This window comes from Gallinula chloropus, assembly GCF_964237585.1.
Source record: "Gallinula chloropus genome assembly, chromosome: Z".
Lineage (NCBI taxonomy): Eukaryota > Metazoa > Chordata > Aves > Gruiformes > Rallidae > Gallinula > Gallinula chloropus.
The window spans coordinates 58,375,605-58,393,072 of record NC_140089.1 but is presented as its reverse complement, the minus strand read 5'-3'; the positions used below and the strand labels follow the sequence as shown (position 1 = coordinate 58,393,072).

The 17,468-nt window shown below is 47.1% G+C and overlaps 1 protein-coding gene across 1 annotated transcript; it reads right to left on the bottom strand.

Annotated features, from left to right (window-relative positions):
- Positions 1-2,457: 2,457 nt before the first annotated feature.
- On the bottom strand, positions 2,458-16,775 carry TRIM14 (tripartite motif containing 14; the record flags this gene model as incomplete). The annotated part of the gene is made up of 6 exons (XM_084278488.1): positions 2,458-3,832; positions 6,141-6,233; positions 8,243-8,405; positions 9,434-9,667; positions 10,550-10,645; positions 16,593-16,775. The coding sequence occupies 6 exons, from the start codon at positions 16,773-16,775 to the stop codon at positions 3,297-3,299; spliced, it is 1,305 nt and encodes a 434-aa protein (XP_084134614.1). The 3' UTR covers positions 2,458-3,296.
- Positions 16,776-17,468: the final 693 nt, after the last annotated feature.

Below are 17,468 nucleotides of genomic sequence, written 5' to 3'. Positions count from 1 at the left end.
GTTACATGGTAGAGAGGGCTGACAATGAGAGTGTAACTTGGGATATGCATTTGCCAGAACCCCACGCTGCCTGGGAAAGCTCGTGTCTCCTTTTTGTTCGTCAGTGGAGAAATAGTTGCTGTTTTGTTGATCACATCCATTGGGATGTGACAATTCCCATCTTGCTGTTTTATTCCTAACATCTGAATCTCCTGTGCAGGTCCCTTGACATTAGTTTCCTGTACGGTAATCCAGCTTTCCGAAGGAATTGGATCTTTTTTCTTCATTTTCTTAGACACATTTTCTGTTCTGCCCCACATGGTGATGTAATCGATGTATTGCAGGTGCTCCAGGGCTTCACCTTTTTCCAGTGTAGCCTGGAAGGTACATGGCAAAAGGTGGAGCTGTGTTTCCACCCCTGTGGCAGTTGATTCCAGGTGTACTGGACACCTCTCCAAGTGAAAGCGAACTGTCGCCTGCACTCTACTGCCAACAGGGGTTGAGAAAAAAACATTAGCAGTGTCAACTGTGGTGTACAATTGGCTGCCTTGGACTCCAAGTTGTATTGAAGTTCCGGCACAAGTGGTACATGTAGATCAATCGGCTGTCAACCTCTACTATCCATTGGACCTCTGCATAGGGGGCTGTTAAATGGGGAGTGAGTTCTGCCAATCACTTCCTGGCTTATGGTGGAAATCAGGGAGTCTTAGTCTTGATGGGTGTAATATTGTCACCCATGCACCACTGTGGTAGTGGTTGGCACCTGCTGTTCTATCCTCAGTAACCCCACAATAGAGCGGTCCTCTGAGAGACTGGGCAAAGTAGACATATAGTCAATTCTCTCCATCTCCAAGGCAGCTATACCAGAACCCTATTGATATCCTTTTTGGTCCTTGAAATAACCTCTCCTGATATAGGCTATGCTCAGGATGCACAGAGCCTCTGGGCCAATCACTATAGGGGGCTTTTCCCAGTCATTTCCAGTAGGACTTGCTTGGCCTCCAGTATGGTTAACTGCTGGGATCCTGCTGTCATCCCAGAAATACAGATGGGTTCTGCCTCTTCATGGCTTGATGCCATTAGGGTACACTATGCACCATTGTCCACTAGAGTCTTATACTCCTGTGGGTCTGATGTGCCAGGCCATCGGATCCACAGAGTCTAATATAGCAGGTTTTCCCTCTCTTCCACCCCGCTGGAGGCAGGGCCCCTCTAATCCTGCTCATCATATTTGTTTCCCACTTCTTGCAAAAAAGACTTGTAAGTGCCTTCAAGCAGATAAGGAGCAGGCCTTCCACTCCATTTGGGGAACTGCCCACTGGAAACTGGAGTGACATTTTTCCTGGAAGAATCGCCTTTTCTGACTGTTTTACCTTGCAGCTCAAGGGTCAGAATTGGGTTTCCAGCACACTTCCTCATGTCCTCTCTGTGGTCAAGCAGCTAAAACTACAGGGTGCCTCATCATATATACCCTCTATAGGCTCTCTCTTGAGCCTAGGAGTGCTTACTGCTAATAGCTGAGATACTGGTTTGTAAAGGTTAGGAATGGACTTAGACAGCATAGTTTGGTTTTCTTTTTCAGCTGCAGTGCCTGTCGTTAGGGTTTGAGTAGTGTCAATGACTGGTGCTGGGGTTGGGGTAGCTGCAGTGCCTGTCACTGCTTTCCCTCCCTTCCCCGAGAGCACTGCCTAATGTGGAACAGTATTTGGTAGATAGTGTACAGAGCCCAGCACAGTCCAGAGTTGTGCTTCACTTGGGATGAGAAGGTCTCTAGATACCTGCCCATATTCTCCCACATGCCATGCTACCCCTGGCTACTCCACCTCCAGGCAGATCTCTAGGTCGTATTCTTAAAACAGTGTTTTGGAACCCTGAACAAGACTTGAAGCACTTTCAGGATACCTGACAATAGGAATGTGCTAGTTTGAACATCCTAAGTGTACCCAAAATTCTCAAAAGCTGTTATTAAAAGGTTGAAGAAAAAAGGGGAGGTGAAAGAGTGGGAGAAAGTATTCCACCCTATCTTCCCCATAGCTTGGGTGTGATTATTAATTCCAAGAGATGTTGTCCAAGGTACAGGCATGACAGCAATGCCACATACAAATACCATCATGACCATTGTTATTATCGTCAGTCTGTATCACACAGTACAGCAAAATGAGAACCCGGACCCCTCTCTCAGATGTGATAAACTGCACCACAGTGAGTGCATACAGCAAGTACATGTTTATGTACCATGGCCATGTGACCAGCAGCTATTTATTTAATATAATAAATGACTATAACAGATTTGTTAAACATGCTTGGGTCAGAGTTGTCTTCTCAATCCTTTCTGCCCCACATCAGATGCCAAAAAAAGACTGTCATGGTTCAGCCCCAGCCCCAGCTGCAGCTGAGCACCATGCAGCCCCTTACTCACCTTTCCCTGGTGGGATGGGGAGGAGAATGGGAAGAAAAAGGCACGCTACAGGGTTGGGATAAGGACAGTTTACTGGGACAACAAAACACGAGGACAGTAACAGCAACGGTATTTATAATAGAATATGCAAATTAGGTGATACACAATGCAGTCTGCTGACCAGATGACCCATACAGTCAACCCCTCCCAGAGCTGCTGCTTCTCCCCAGCCAGACCCCTTCATACGCTGCACACAATGTCATATGGAATATCCCCTTGGCTAGTTTGGATCATCTGTCCTGGCTGTGTCCCTTGCCAACATCCTGTGAAAATTATCCGAGCGAAAAACGCATGACAATAGATAAATATGAACTAATTCACTTAGTGCATTTGTTATCCAAAAATGATGTTAACTATAACAGTATGCTGTATACGAACATGAAGCTTGAACCAAACCAAACCTGTTACCATACACAACTGCAGCCTCTCCAGGCAGATGGGAGAAGGGTGTTTTTAAGAAAACATGGCAATATCCAGGTTAAAATCTGAGTTGTAACAGGCTTCTGTCAACCAGACTTTCCATTTTCAAAGTTGAAAAAAAGTACAAAAAATGTTATATATGGCACTTTAGGTGGTACATCAGCATCATTTATAAAAACCAGACACTTTCCCCCATTAAAAAATGCATATAGATTAAAAATTAGTTGGTTTTCTTGAACTTGGCAGCTACTTTTTACAATCATCACAGTTACAATTTTCATATGACAGAGATTTGTTCATGTAGATCACTGCTAAAGTGGCTTTCATAGGAAGAGCATGAAATAGTTGGCTTTATTTTTCCTTTGTTCATGTAGATCACTGCTAAAGTGGCTTTCATAGGAAGAGCATGAAATAGTTGGCTTTATTTTTCCTTTATTCTTTATGTTAGCTTGCATATGCCAATGGACCCTTCCCAGAGCCTCAAGGCTGGGTAAACTGGTTCTGTGAATTTGCAGCGGAAGGTGTACAAATGAGCCATGCCATCAGAAACATTGTAGAATGAAAGGATTCCTGCTTCATAATCTAGGAAAATGCCAATACGATCGGGATCTTCTTCTACCAGGACAGGGATTCTCTCCCCTTTGTGAAATGCCCAGTATTCAAAATCAAACTTCTTAAGGCACCAGGATGCTCTATTCCAGCCCAGTCGACAGCTTTCAGATTCTCCTTTCCTGCCAATGGAAGGGTAGGCTAAGCCAATCCACCATCCTGCTCCAGCATGAAGCACATCAACTTCCCAGTAATGACTCCCAGAAAGGAATGCATCTCTGCTCAGCACTTGCCATAATTTATCAAATCTCTGGGGACCACAAGGGTAAAACATCCTCCTCCAATTACAGCTTACTACAAGACGGTCATCAGACAATTTTAGCCTTGGGTGAAGGCTGTCATATTCCCAGGTTGGTGATCTTGCATCTGCAGTCAAAATCATAAACATACTTACTACATTTATCATGGCTCCTGAAAGAAGTGCATGTTACTAAAAAACCTGCAAAGGACTTGCAAGGGACTCGTGGCTTTGCATGGTAAGGTTTTGGTGAAGGAGGGAGGCCTGCAGAGAGAGCTTCTGTAAGAAGCAGATAGAAGCTTCTCTGAGGTCCAACAGCCAGGTCCAACAGTGAGGTCCAAACAGCAGTCAGCTCAAGGACGGACCTGATGCTGACCAAGGCTGACCCAATCAGCGACAGTGGCAGTGCTTCTGTGAATCACACTTAAGAGGAAAAAAAAAACTACAAGCAGCCATTTTTTCCTAGAGAAGGGAGTGAGTACATGTAAGAAACTGTGCAGGCACCAAGGCCAGTGAACAGGTGGGGACGAAGTGATCCAGGTGCTGGAGGAAAGAGATTCCTCTGCAGTTCATGGAGAAACCGATGGTGGAGGGGTGTTCTCCTGAAGCCCATGGAAGATGATGGGGAGCAGAGATCCCACTTTTCAACCCATGGATAGACCCCACGCTGAAGCAGGTGGAGACATATGGAAGATGCTGTGACCTGTATTGGAGCAAGCTCCTGGCAGGACCTGCAGCCTGTGGAGAGCAGGTTTTCTGGGGGAGGTTGTCACTCTGTGAGGGGCCAGGCTGGAGCAGACCCTATAGAAGTGACCCACACTGGGGAAGTTGTTGAAGAAACGAAGCCCCATGGAAAAGGACTAATGCTGGAGTAGTTCCTCCTGTGGGTGGGACCCCATGCTGCAGCAGGGGAAGAGTGTGAGGAATGCACCACCCCCCTGCTCTACGAAGTAAAACAACTTGTGAGGAACTGACTGAAACCCCCATCCCTGTCTCCCACTGTGCCACCTCAGGTGGGGAGGAAGGGAGAGAAATCATGAATAAAGTTGAGCCTGGGAAGAAGGGAGGGGTGGGAGAAGGTGTTTTAGGATTTGGCTTTACTTTGCATTATCTGACTCCGTTTTCAGAGAGAGAGTGTATGTGTGTCTGTCTGTGTACCTATCTCTGGTAATGAATTTGATGGGACATTTTATTCTGTGTCATACCTGTTCTGCCTGTGACACTGATTGTGGAATGATCTCTCCCTGTCCTTATCTCGACTCCTAAACCTCTCAATTTATCTTCTCCCACCTGTCCAGCTGAAAATGGGAGTGATAGAGTGACTAGAGTGGGTGTATGGCCTCCAGCCAGGGTTAAACCACTACAGAGCCCCAGTTATTAGTGTCTTGGACTCTGCCATTTTGCAAGGAAAAATGTGACATTTTTAATAGAAAGCACCACTACTCACATGCACTGATGCTTCAAAGTTGCACAAGTTTTAAAACAAGTCAGTTTCTAAGACAGTATGTGCATGGTTCACAAATGAAAAAATTAATACAGCTATGTAGGGAACAAACACTGAGCACATTTGCTTTATGCACAGTATTTGGAGACTTCTGGTGGGGTTACAGCCCAAGTGTTTTAGATAAAACACCTGGGTACCAGAAATGAACCAGTTGCTTTGTTTGAGGCAAAGACATATGAAGAGAGTTGCTGCTGTGTAAAATTTCACGTGGCCTGTGGCAGATGAGGGCTATAGCTGTTTTTAATCTCAAAGCTGTAACATTCCCTGTTACTGTGGTACCTGGTGGCAAAGGCCTGTTGTAAGATAAAGTCTGTTTTCTTGTTTTCTGGCCCAGTGTGGAGGTCATGACAGTGGTGAAGTGGACACTTTACTTCTGGCTGTTATTCCATAGAGAAGGCAAGGGACAGTACTGTGCTGGTAGAATGGGTTACATGCTGTCCCTGCACCTAGAGGTTGGTGTGTTCTGAAAGGGGCATTTTTCACTTCATTAAAAAAAAAAATGTCAATAGGATCCCCATCAGAGAGTTGAAATAATTCACTATACAGCCTTCCTACCAACACCAAAGGAAAGGATCACCTGTAGATTGACCCTTAACACATTACACGAGGGACATAGGATTAAAGACAGACCACAATAATCTGGAGAATAGAAAATTCTTCCAAAACTATATTAGCCACTAGCTGATTCATATACTGGCAGTTCTGGCCAAAAACAAAGGGTCAAGATTTCACAGACAGAAAGTAAAATTCCTTTGCCAGTGTGAGGTATGAAATGTGGTAATGACTTTCACGCAGCGCCAACCACTTGTTCCTCACAAACACTGTACAAATCTGAACCCTTATAAAATAATAACAGCACATATTCATTGACTGTTCAGTGATTGAGCTGTAAGTGTTCAGAGTGCTTCTAACTTTTGTTCATCCATACTTACGTTTTAAGAATAGCAACCGATCAACAGGGCACATGGTTTTCAATACTGTTCCAGGCTGCTTCTTTGTAGTGGCATTAAAGCTGCTGAAAACATCTGGGCAGAGATGAAAAGGGACAGTTTAGGGAGCCTGACAGTGGAAGAAAATGGCTGCAATGTTGAGGTTTTAAAAATAAAACATCATGGGCAATTTTTCTGGACAAGGTATTTGGTTTTGCCTCAGGTATAAATTACACCAATGCCCTGGGGAAAGTCATAATGTCACACTCTATCTTCCATGTTCATGGGACAAACTGCATTATTTTTGCTGGGGAAAGGCTACTTACTCTGCATGCTTTCAACCTCCATGCTCTTTCGATAGCATGGAGATGCTGAACCCCAGTATTGACAAGGCACTGCACAATGAAGCACAACCCCAACTAAGCACCTCCCATTCCTCTAAAAGCACTCCTCTACCCCTCAAGCAGCTGAAGATAATTGCAGGTACTAGCTACAGAGCACCTGTATGGTACTGCCTAGCAATTCTCCATATATCCTGCAGTGGTCTTTCAGATTTGCACGGACCATTTTCCCCAGCAAGCTGTTATACTCTTCTTGGTGGCAACTCTCAGAAAATGTATTATTAAAAGGTAACTAGGTGACACATGACAGCTGGTGTTGCGCTGCTCACCTGTAGCTTAACCAGCATCAGGGTTTCCCCATCGTTATTAGGCTTTGTGGCTCATTAGGAAACTCCTTCCCTTAAACATGCTCAAGGTCACTTAAGGATGAAATACCAGGTCAAAGACAAAAGGAGGTCTAAGTAGAACATGCTAACCCACATGTAAAGTACCAAAACCCAGAGAATTTTTCAGAATGCCTGAGACAGGAAAATCACCAGATACATCAATGAGAAAAAGCTTTCAAATTTTACAGGTACCCACTGCTCCATGCCCTCCAGATGTCCTGACAGAGCACTAACACCCAGCAGGAACTGAAAGGAGAGAACAGCTATGCTGTGTAGGTGTGGTGGTCTAAGGATATAAGCAAGTTAAGCTCTGCAAGAAGAAAGCTGTATTGAAATAACTGATCACAGAATCAAAGAATGTTAGGAGTTGGAAGGGACCTCAAAAGATCATCTAGTCTAACCCCTCCACCAGAGCTGGATTACCCAGACTAAATCGCACAGGACCACATCCACATGGGTTTGAATGTCTCCAGAGAAGGAGACTCCACAACCTCTCTAGGCAACCTGTTACAGTGATCCGTCATCCTCAGTGAAGAAGTTTTTCCTTCTGTTCCCATGGAACCTTCTGTGCTCCAGCTTGCACCCACTGCCCCTTGTCCTATCACTGGGCATCACTGAGAAGGGCCTCGATCTGTCCTCCTGACACTCACCCTTTACATATTTATAAATACAACATTAATATGGTCATCCCTCAGCTTCCTCTTCTCCAAGCTAAACAGGTCCAGCTCCCTCAGCCTCTCCTCATATGGAAGGTGTTCCATTCCCTTAATCAACTTTGTGGCCCTGCGCTGGACTCTTTCAAGGAGTTCTATGTCCTTCTTGAACTGAGTGGCCCAGAACTGGATGCAATATTCCAGGTGCGGTTTCACCAGGGCAAATTAGAGGGGGTGAAGGACCTCTCTTGATCTACTAACTACACCCTTTCTAGTACACCCCAGATGCCATTGGCCTTCTTGGCCATGAGGGCACATCGCTGGCTCATGGTCATCCTACTGTCCACCAGCACCCCCAGGTCCCTCTCACCTACGCTGCTCTCCAACAGGCCAGTCCCCAACCTATACTGGTACCCGGGGTTGCTCTTCCCTAGATGTGAGACCTTACACTTGCCCTTGTTAAATCTCTGATAGAGCTGGAAAAAAGCATCAGACAAACTTAAAGCCAAAAAAGGCCATCTTCAGAGTTAAAAAAGACATCTCTTATGTTCCTAATCACCACTATAGCAACATTGCACCCATGCTGTCAGAGAACAGTACCCATGCTTGAAAAGCTGCTGTTTTCTCCAGCTGACTTGGTAAAAAGTCCTGTTCTTATCTGCAGCCCACACTTTATTTAAAAGAAAAGCAGGAAAAAGGAAAATACATAGTACTCTTCTAGATACCTTCTTTAAGCCGTGCTTCTAGTGGTTTCTGTAGAATGGACTGAAGAGCTGCCACAAAGTGTTTATAATGGTTAAGTATGTGCTCAAACGAGACAGGTACCGGATGCCATTGTTCTATCAGATGCCTGGACTCCTGCATTTCCTTCTCAATTTCTGTGTACTTCTGAGGGTAGAAAGACAAATTCTCCAATTAGTAGCAAAGGACTCTTCCTTCCCAGCGCCCACACACCAGCAAGCAAGAACAGCTCCATCACTAGGTAGGTATACATGCTGTAACAGTTAAGCCCTGCTGGGTTCAGCCTGCCTGTTAGCTCATTAGGTCCTCCAGGCAGTGGAGCCAGGAGCTACCCCAGAGATGGAGTACCCAACAGTCATGGTTAAAACAAGGTTCTCCAGGACAGTCCAAGATGGGAATGAGTTTAGCCTGGCTAGGACCCTTTATAGGAAATCTCAGCAAGGGGAAATTTAAACTACTAAGTTTTAAAATTAACCTAAAGAATAAAATCCAACCTTCTCCACAAAAAAACTCTCTCTGATACCATGAAGAGCAGCTTCTCACATGTAGGTATGTTGCTAGCACACATGGCATTCTGCTGGGTGTGTCACTCACAACAATGCAACCTCTCAAGTCTGACAAGTTGCAAGGATGTAAAAATGCACTACAGGCTTTCCTGCGAAGAATGGCATCCTTTGGCTTGTGTCAAGGCCACACACCCTTCCCAAGGAACGGGAAAAAGAACATTAGGAAAGAGATGATGACATATGTCTTACTGCCAAATAACACAATGGCTATTGCTCAGAGTGATAAGGATCTCTTGTCATTACAGAAATGAGACAATTTCATCGTCCTTCTAAGGTTCCCAGGATAGCTGTCTTTCCTCAGATCTTCATATTGCACTGCATAAGGAAAGACCTGATACAGCATTTGCCTTCAAGATGAAGAGACACACATAATTCTATATAGAATTGAAAATTAACATAAATTTTATACAGACCTGAAATCATTGCTGTAACAGGAACAGCTTACAGCGCAAAAATCAGGAACCAAATTGGTTCACCAAAATCCAACAAAAAGAAGATTAAAAATCAGTGAGAACTACTGTTGTGGATGTACAGAGGAGATCGCTACAGCAGTTTATCAGGGAGTGTGAGGATAAGAGGAATAGGTAGAAAGAGAGCGTACAATACCACCTCCAGCAACTCAACAGGATCACTGTGCTGTTGTATTAGTCTGATTTGCTGCGACAGGGTCTCCAAGGATGCAAGCTTTTCTTGACAGGACTCCAACTGCTGCTCATGTGCTTCCAGAGCTTGCTGAGTCTTTTCATCAATTAAATTTTTTGCCAGAGACTCCTCTTCCTGAAGCAGTAACTGGAGCTCAGTCACTTTGTCTGACAGCTGCCTTTTGCTTGTAATGGCATGTGCCTATAGATTAAGCAGAAGAGTTGCCCCCTCCATATAAACATTTCAGGCATTTCTCTCCCAGACTTTCAATTTTACATTTCAGCTGAGTTTTACTGATTTGCTGCATCTCTTCAGAAATGGATGTTTACCCCTGAAAGGAATGCAGCTTTCCCTCCTGGATGAAAAAGCTTGAGGGCAGGTTCCAGGATGCTTATTTATACAGAAAACAGTTTTCAGCTGGAATATAACAGAGAAAGGTACTAAATGCTAGAAGCAGCAGACCTGGGACCTGGTCCTTCAGTAGCAGGACTTTGCCCCCTTTAGAGCAAGCTATGGACAGGAAGCTGCTAGGAAACAAAAGCTTCCAAAAGTAAGTGGTATCACACTGTGATGTCCCAAAGCTTTACAGAACCTCTTCCAGTTCTTACTGTCATTTCTGTAACACAGATGCTTAGATATGCTCCTAAGAGCAACAAACCATTTCATGCTCTATAAATGTGATGGAGCTTAGCGTACATTCCAGCTCTCAAGATGGAATCAACACAGGGATCCAGTTCCTGTGCTTACTTAACTCTGTAGTCAGACTATTCAGTAATGCAGTTGGGTGCAATGCAACACACATCCATGAAGCCAGAATAACATATGCTGCTGGTGCTATTTGTTATTCCTCTGCACAAAAATTTCAACATTGTTCTTCCAGAGATGTTCAGCTGATCAGGGAGCGAGGGACAGGACTCTGGAGACTCTTTCCCTCTTCTCTCCCTTTGATAGTAATAGCTTGTGATGGATACAGGGAATACATTATTTTCCTGAGAAGCAGCAGCTGCATCAGTCTTCGAATAGCTACATAGAAAGAAAAATCTCTCCTTGGACCATCCAGTGAAGAAGCAAATCATGCTTTACCTTCAGATCATTAGCAGCCTGCTCTACACTTCTTCTGTTACCCACTTCTTGATGTTTTCTGTCTTCTAGATCCTTCAGACAGAATGCCATGAGTTCCTATAGAGCAACAAAACAAAATAAAACACTGTTTTGTAAAAACATCTGTAAAAGCCAGAAATCAGTTTATGAGGTTTATTTAGGCCAGTAGTGATGAACCATAAAGATTTCAACATTAAACCTGCTATGGGTGATTACACTGCTGAGATTCAGAGAGCTGTACAAATTAGTATAGTTCCCTCATAAGAACAGGGAAATCTAATTAAAAAAAAAATCCAACTTTAATATCTATGGCACTGTGTATTCCTAGGCCACATGACCATGCATGTAGCAGCTGAAGGGTAACCAACCAAGTACTTTTATTCAAAGGACCAGTGGGAGCCTCTGTCTATGTTGCCAACAAAGGCTGTTAAGCAGCACCAGTACCAACCTCTGAGGAATGCTGCTTGTCACTGATCTCCACCTGGACATCGGCTGTTGACTGCAAGTCTTTGAGTGTGATCATCCAGCCAATTCCTTATCCACTGAGTGGTCCATCCATCACATCCATGTCTTTCCAATTTAGAGATAAGGATGTCATATGGCGCAGCATCAAATGCTTTACACAAGTCTGGGTGGGTTACTTCAGTTGCTCTTCCCTTTTCCACCAATGATGTAACCCCATTGTATAGAAGGCCAACAAATTTCTCAGGTATGATTTGCCCTTGGTGAAGCCATACTGACTGTCATCAGCACTTCCTTATTTTCCATGTGCTTTTGCAGAGTTTCCAGGAGGATCTATTCCATGATCAAAATAATACCAGGCAAGCAAGCTCCAGAGGTGTAGCTGTTAATCAGTCCAGCTGGAATCCATCAAAACCATCTGCATTTACATGTATCAGCTCACTGCAACATCTCTAGGTCTGAACCACACAAAGATTCAGGAATTCTACTAGGTAGTAGCCTCCCTCAATTTATTCTCATTCCCTTCATCAAAGACTGACAAAGACCACAGAGCAAACCCAGTGTTCCTTCTCTACTAGTAAAATACATCACCTCAGGCACTCCCTCCCTCACAGCAGTGATCACACACAAATACACAGGCCATCCCCAAGCATTTCCAGTTAAACGTTACTTTCTTTATGAAGGTAAATAGAAGAGCTGCTTCCTAGTAGTGAAGACACTGTCTACAACGCAGGGAGGCAACCCATGTCATTCACCCTGAGGAACCAACTCTTAAAAACATTCCTTTAGGACTGCCTGGACACCCCAACTCACTCAAGTGAAAACACTGTATGTTGGTGGTTTTACGTTGCAAGGTTTTTGTGGAGAATAGGGGGGCTGCAGGGGTGGCTTCAGCAAGAAGCAGGTAGAAGCTTCTCCTAGGTCCAAGAGAGTAAACACCAGCTGGGTTCAAGGGTGGACCCACTGCTGACCAAGGCTGAGCCAATCAGTGATGGTCACAGAGCCTCTGTGAAACATATTTGACTAGGGGAAAAAAAAGCAAGCAGACAGTTTTTTTCCACAAGAGCAGGGAATGAGAAGATGTAAGAAACTGTGCAGACACCAAGGCCAAGGAAGAAGGGGTTGGGGGATGTGAGGGGGCAAGGAGACACTTCAGGTGCCAGAGGGAAAGACTCCCTTGCAGTCTGTGGAGATGACCATGGTGGAGTGGGTTGTCCCCCTGCAGCCCATGGAAGATGATGGGAAGCACAGACCCTATGGAAAGACTTCATGGCGGAGCAGGTGGAGACATGTGGAAGATGCTGTGACCCGCACTGGGTCAAGCTCCTGGCAGGACCTCGAGCCTATGTGAGGAGAGAGAGAGAGAGAAGTGACCCAGGCTGGGGCAGCTGGTGAAGAGCTGAAGCCCTTTGGGAGATGATTCATGCTGGAGTTCATGGATGACTGTCTCCTGTGGGTGGGACCCCACACTGGAGTAGAGGAAGGGTGTGAGGAATGCCCCCCCAGAAAGGAAAACAACTTGTGAGGAACTGACTGAAACCCCATTGTGCGCCCCACTCCCCCAACCTATGCCACCTGGGAGAGGAGAAGGGAGCGAAATCATGACTAAAGTGAAGCCTGCTAAGAAGGGAGGCGTGGGGGGAAGTGCTTTAAGATCTGGCTGCACTTCTCATTGCCTGACTCTGGTGTCACTGGGTGTGCAGTGCAGTGTAATAAATTACAGAGTTTCTTTCCTTTATTCTGTGCTGAGTCTGTTCTGCCCATGACGCTGATTGTGGAATGATCTCTCCCTATCCTTATCTCCTAAGCCTCTCAATAGATATTTTGTCCCCTGTCCATCTGAAAAGGGAAGTGATAAGAGTGGCTTTCGGTGGGTGTCTGGCCTATGGCCAGGGTCAAACTGCCACACTGTAAAAGCAAGGATTTCTGGACTATCATAGAATCACAGTATCACAGGAGTTGGAAAGGACCTCAAGAGATCATCGGGTCCAACCCACCTGCCAAAGCAGCTCCCTAGTTCATATTGCACAGATAGGCGTCCAGATGGGTCTTGAATATCTCCAGAGAAGGAGACTCCACCACCTCCCTGGGCAGCCTGTCCCAGGGCTCTGTCACCCTCACTGTGAAGAAGTTCTTCCACATGTTGGTGCAGAACTTCCTGTGCTCCAACTTGCAGCCATTGCCCCTTGTCCTGTCTCCACAGACCACTGAAAAGGGGCTGGCTGATTCCCCCTGCATCCCATACTTAAGATATTTATAAACATTAATAAGGTTCCCCCCTTAGTCTTCTCAAGACTGAACAGTCCCAGCTCATTCAGCCTTTCCTCATAGGGGAGATGCTCCAGGCCCTTAATCATCCTTGTTGCCCTTCTCTGGCTTCTCTCCAGGATATCCCTGTCTTTTTGATACCAGGGAGCCCAGAACTGGACACAATACTCCAGGTGGGGCCTGACCAGGGCAGAGTAGAGGGGGAGGATCACCTCCTTTGACCTGCTGGCCACACTCCTCCACACCTCAGGATCCCATTGGCTCTCTGAGCCACCAAGGCACACTGCTGGCTCATGGTCAACCTGTCATCAACCAAGACCCCCTGGTCCCTCTCCACAGAGCTCTTCTCCAGCAGGTCATCCCCCAGCCTGTACAGATACAAGTAGTTATTCCTTCCCAGGTGCAAGACTCTACACTTGCTTTTGTTGAACCTCATCTGATTTCTCCCTGCCCAGCTCTCCAGCCTGTCCAGGTCTCGCTGGATGGCAGCGCAGTGTTCCTGCGTGTCAGTCACTCCTCCCAGCTTTGTATCATCGGGTACTTGCTGAGGGTGGATGCTATTCCCTCATCAAGGTCGTCAATGAAGATATGAAACAGGACTGGACCCAACACCGAGCCCTGGGGAACACTGCTAGTCACAGGTCTCCAGTCAGATTCTGCTCCACTGATCACCACTCTCTGAGCTCGGTCTGACAGCCAATTCTCAGCCCACCTCACTGCCCACTCATCTATCCCATGCTCTCTCAGCTTTGGTATCAGGATGTCATGGAAGACAGTATAGAAAGCCTTTCAGAAGTCAAGGTAGATTACATCCTCTGCTCTCCCTCCACCTGCCCAGCTGGTGATGACATCATAGATGGATATGAGATTGGTTGAGCACTTCTAGCTCCAGTCAGGCTCACAGGACACATATCAAGTGGTCTGCATCCTGATCCTATGTCCTGCATTCAGGACTACGTGGAATGTCCTTCCAGATGATTTTATACCACCTTGGATCCAGGAATGAACTAGCTGATGGACCTTGCACAATATCTCTCATCTCTTCTCTTAGATTTTAGGAAATCCTAGGATTTACTAAAAACACTGAGGAAGACTGTCACATGCTGCCTAGTTGGTGTCACATCACAAGTGTGGCACGAAGAAACTGCTCTGAGCAAACAAAATCGAGTTAGATCTCTTAGGCTGCAACAAGTTTTGACAGTTCATGCCGGAAATCTCTGCAGCCCTAAGCCAGCAGATGTCAGCAGACACTTCCAAGGGACACTGTGTCACACAGGACCGAGTTTCTTTCCTGCTCACTTCCTACTGTGGCAGAGACAAACAGTTATCAATAGCACCTCCTCCTCTGTGTCCAACAGGCACCTAGGAAAGCACCACAACTTGTTCCTTTGGGCACTTTACTCTGCCTCAAATCAGGGTGCCACAGTGTAATTCCTACATCCACACGTTGCCCAGGTGTCATGAAGGACATGCAAGCATTGTAGGGAATTCCCTGCTGCAAGAGTGATAACATTGGATGAAAGCACACCAGCTGGCAGGAACAGTGCTCTGAGTTGCTCTGACAGCTTCAGTGGTCTTTCCCCTGTGCTATTTACTTGATCCCCTCTGCCCTTACATTGATAAAATTAAGAGCAATAAAATACCTGAGGAACTTGGCATGACCTATGCATCTGCTCACAGTCTGTGGGAACTAGGAAACTCGTAACACTGCTCCTAAGTGCCAGAGGAATGGGAAGGAGCCCTCTGAAATTGCGGAGAAAAAAATTTAAAAAGCTCCTGGACATCAAACTTCTGTATTCCTACTTTTTAAGCCCCCTACAAGCCTCGCAACACAGCATGCAGGCCTCACAAGCCTCCTGGCAGTCTCTCTGGAGTAAAACAAAACACAAGCTGTAAGTATTCTTGCGAAGCCTCTGAGGGCCAGGAAATGGGCACCTGAACTGGGATGAAGAAAAAAGCTTAGGGAAGACCCCCTATGCTGGTTGTGGCTAGGATGAAGTTACTTTTCTTCATAGCAGCTCATATGCTGCTGTGTTTTAGATGTGGACTATACCGTGAATGCACGAGGGGATACAAGCAGGCAGATGGCCTGAACTAACCATGGAGCTACTCCGTGCCATATAATGCCATGCTTACCAATAAAATGGAGGGGAGGGGGTTTTGGTGGGATAGCCATCTTTTCGCTCAGGAACTGGCTCTGCATTGGTCCACCTGTGGGAAGTGACTGCCTTTGCATCACTTGTTTTGTTCTCCTTCTTGCTTCTTCCACTTCTACTTTGCTTACTAAACTACTTTCATCTCAACCCACACGTTTCCTTGAGTTCAGTCTTTCTTTCCCTGTCTCACTGTGCAAGGGAGGGGGAAGTCTGTGGGCAGCTGTGGGTTGCTTGGCCTCCTGCCAGGGTTAACCCACAACAATCCCAGCTCTCCCTGCCCACAGGGTTGTCCGAGAACAGGGCCCGTGCATTATGACATACTGTGGTCTAGCAAGCTACAGTGACAAAGGAAGGGGGTAAACAGAAATAGCCTTTCCTCTTCTCCTGTGACATTCATGTTTCTGTCAAAGGCACTGGCAGCCTGGCAATGAAAACAAGTCCCCATGGGCAACCTAGCTCCTCTGGTTTCCTGCGCAAGGTCTGAGGAGAAAACGCTGCTGCACATGACCTGTCAGCCAGCGACGCCTCCCCACTGTCCCTTGAATTACACTCCTGTTGTATGCACTTGGGGTGTGGTGGGATAATTTTTTCTTTCTCATGCAGGAACCATGTCCTTGTGCAGTCACAGCACACCAAGACCCATTCCCCAGAGGTGTACAAAACACCTGCCAAAGTACACGTACAGGACAGCACAGCCTACGAAGCAGATGTGACAACAAAACAGCTCCACAGCCTGTACGTAAGGCAAGCAAAGCAAGGCTGAGGGCTGAACACCCTCGGCGGGCTGAACACCCTCGGCCCGCTGCACTAGTACAGCTGGACACCCTCTCACCCCGGCAAAGAAATCCCAGCCGCACAAGTCCCAGAAACGAGGGATAAAAACGGGGAAACAAGCAGCCAGCTCTGAAAGATACTTGCTTCTGCGGTGTCGTGTCGCGTGTTCCCACCCCTCATCCCCCCCCTTTGCCGCAGCCAGTTGCGCCCGGCCTGTCCCGCTGGAACCAGGCTCACAGAACAAGGAGCCGCCGCGGCAAACCCTGAAGGCTTGGCCGCCCCGGAGACGCAGAGCTCCGTGAGAGGCACAGGCTGGGCCAGGCACATCCCGGTGACATCGCCCGGTGCCTGCCCGCGGCGCTCACCTGCTTGTGGCGGACGGCGTGGGACAGGAGGAGGGCGCGGTGTCCGCGGTGCGAGCCCAGGGCCGGGCAGAGGGCACAGACGCAGCGCCCGCAGTCCTCGCAGAACAGCTCCAGGGGCCGCCCCGCGTGGGTGCCGCACACCCGCGCCCCCGGGGCCGGCGCCCACGGCTCTCCCTGCGCCATGGCGGCCGCAGCGCCGTATGCGAGGTGGGCGGGCGGGCGGAGCGGCGGGGCGGGATGCCCGGAGCTCCCGGCGAGGGACGGTCGGACGTGCAGGTGAGCGGCTGCTCGCGGTCGGCGGCCTCGCCGTGCTTCTTCGCGGAGGAGGCGGGCCGGCGGGCGAAGCGGGGCCGCCCCTCGCCGGAGCGGGGCCCCACGGCGCCAGCAGCGGGCCGGTGCCGGGCCGCGAGTACCAGCCAGAGGAGCCTGGCTCCTGGTGTGCGTGGGGACACTTTTTCCAGTGGAAAAATGGAAAAAGTCGTCTTCAGGGTATGCTTTTTTTTTTCTTTCCCTCTTTCTATTTTACAGTGAGATTTTTGTCCTGTGTAAGATCTCATTTATAGACGCAGAAATAAACCGTTCAGTGCTACACAACTTGTGTACTGACTTCCTTTAGCCAACACTCTTGACAGCGCTCCAGCAAATTCACAAGGCGGGGGGTGTTATCCAATATAGGCAATTATCTCATAAAGGCAATTACCCGATAAAGACAATTCAGAATGTTGACCCCCCTTAAAATAAAGAAAAAGAAAAGTATTTAAAACAGCATTTTGGTGGAAAGTCCAAAAGCTGGTATATAGGTTAATACACGAGGATGTATACATATGAGGAGCAAGGGCCATCCCACTGAAAGCAGGTGGAAGCTCATGCCTGCCA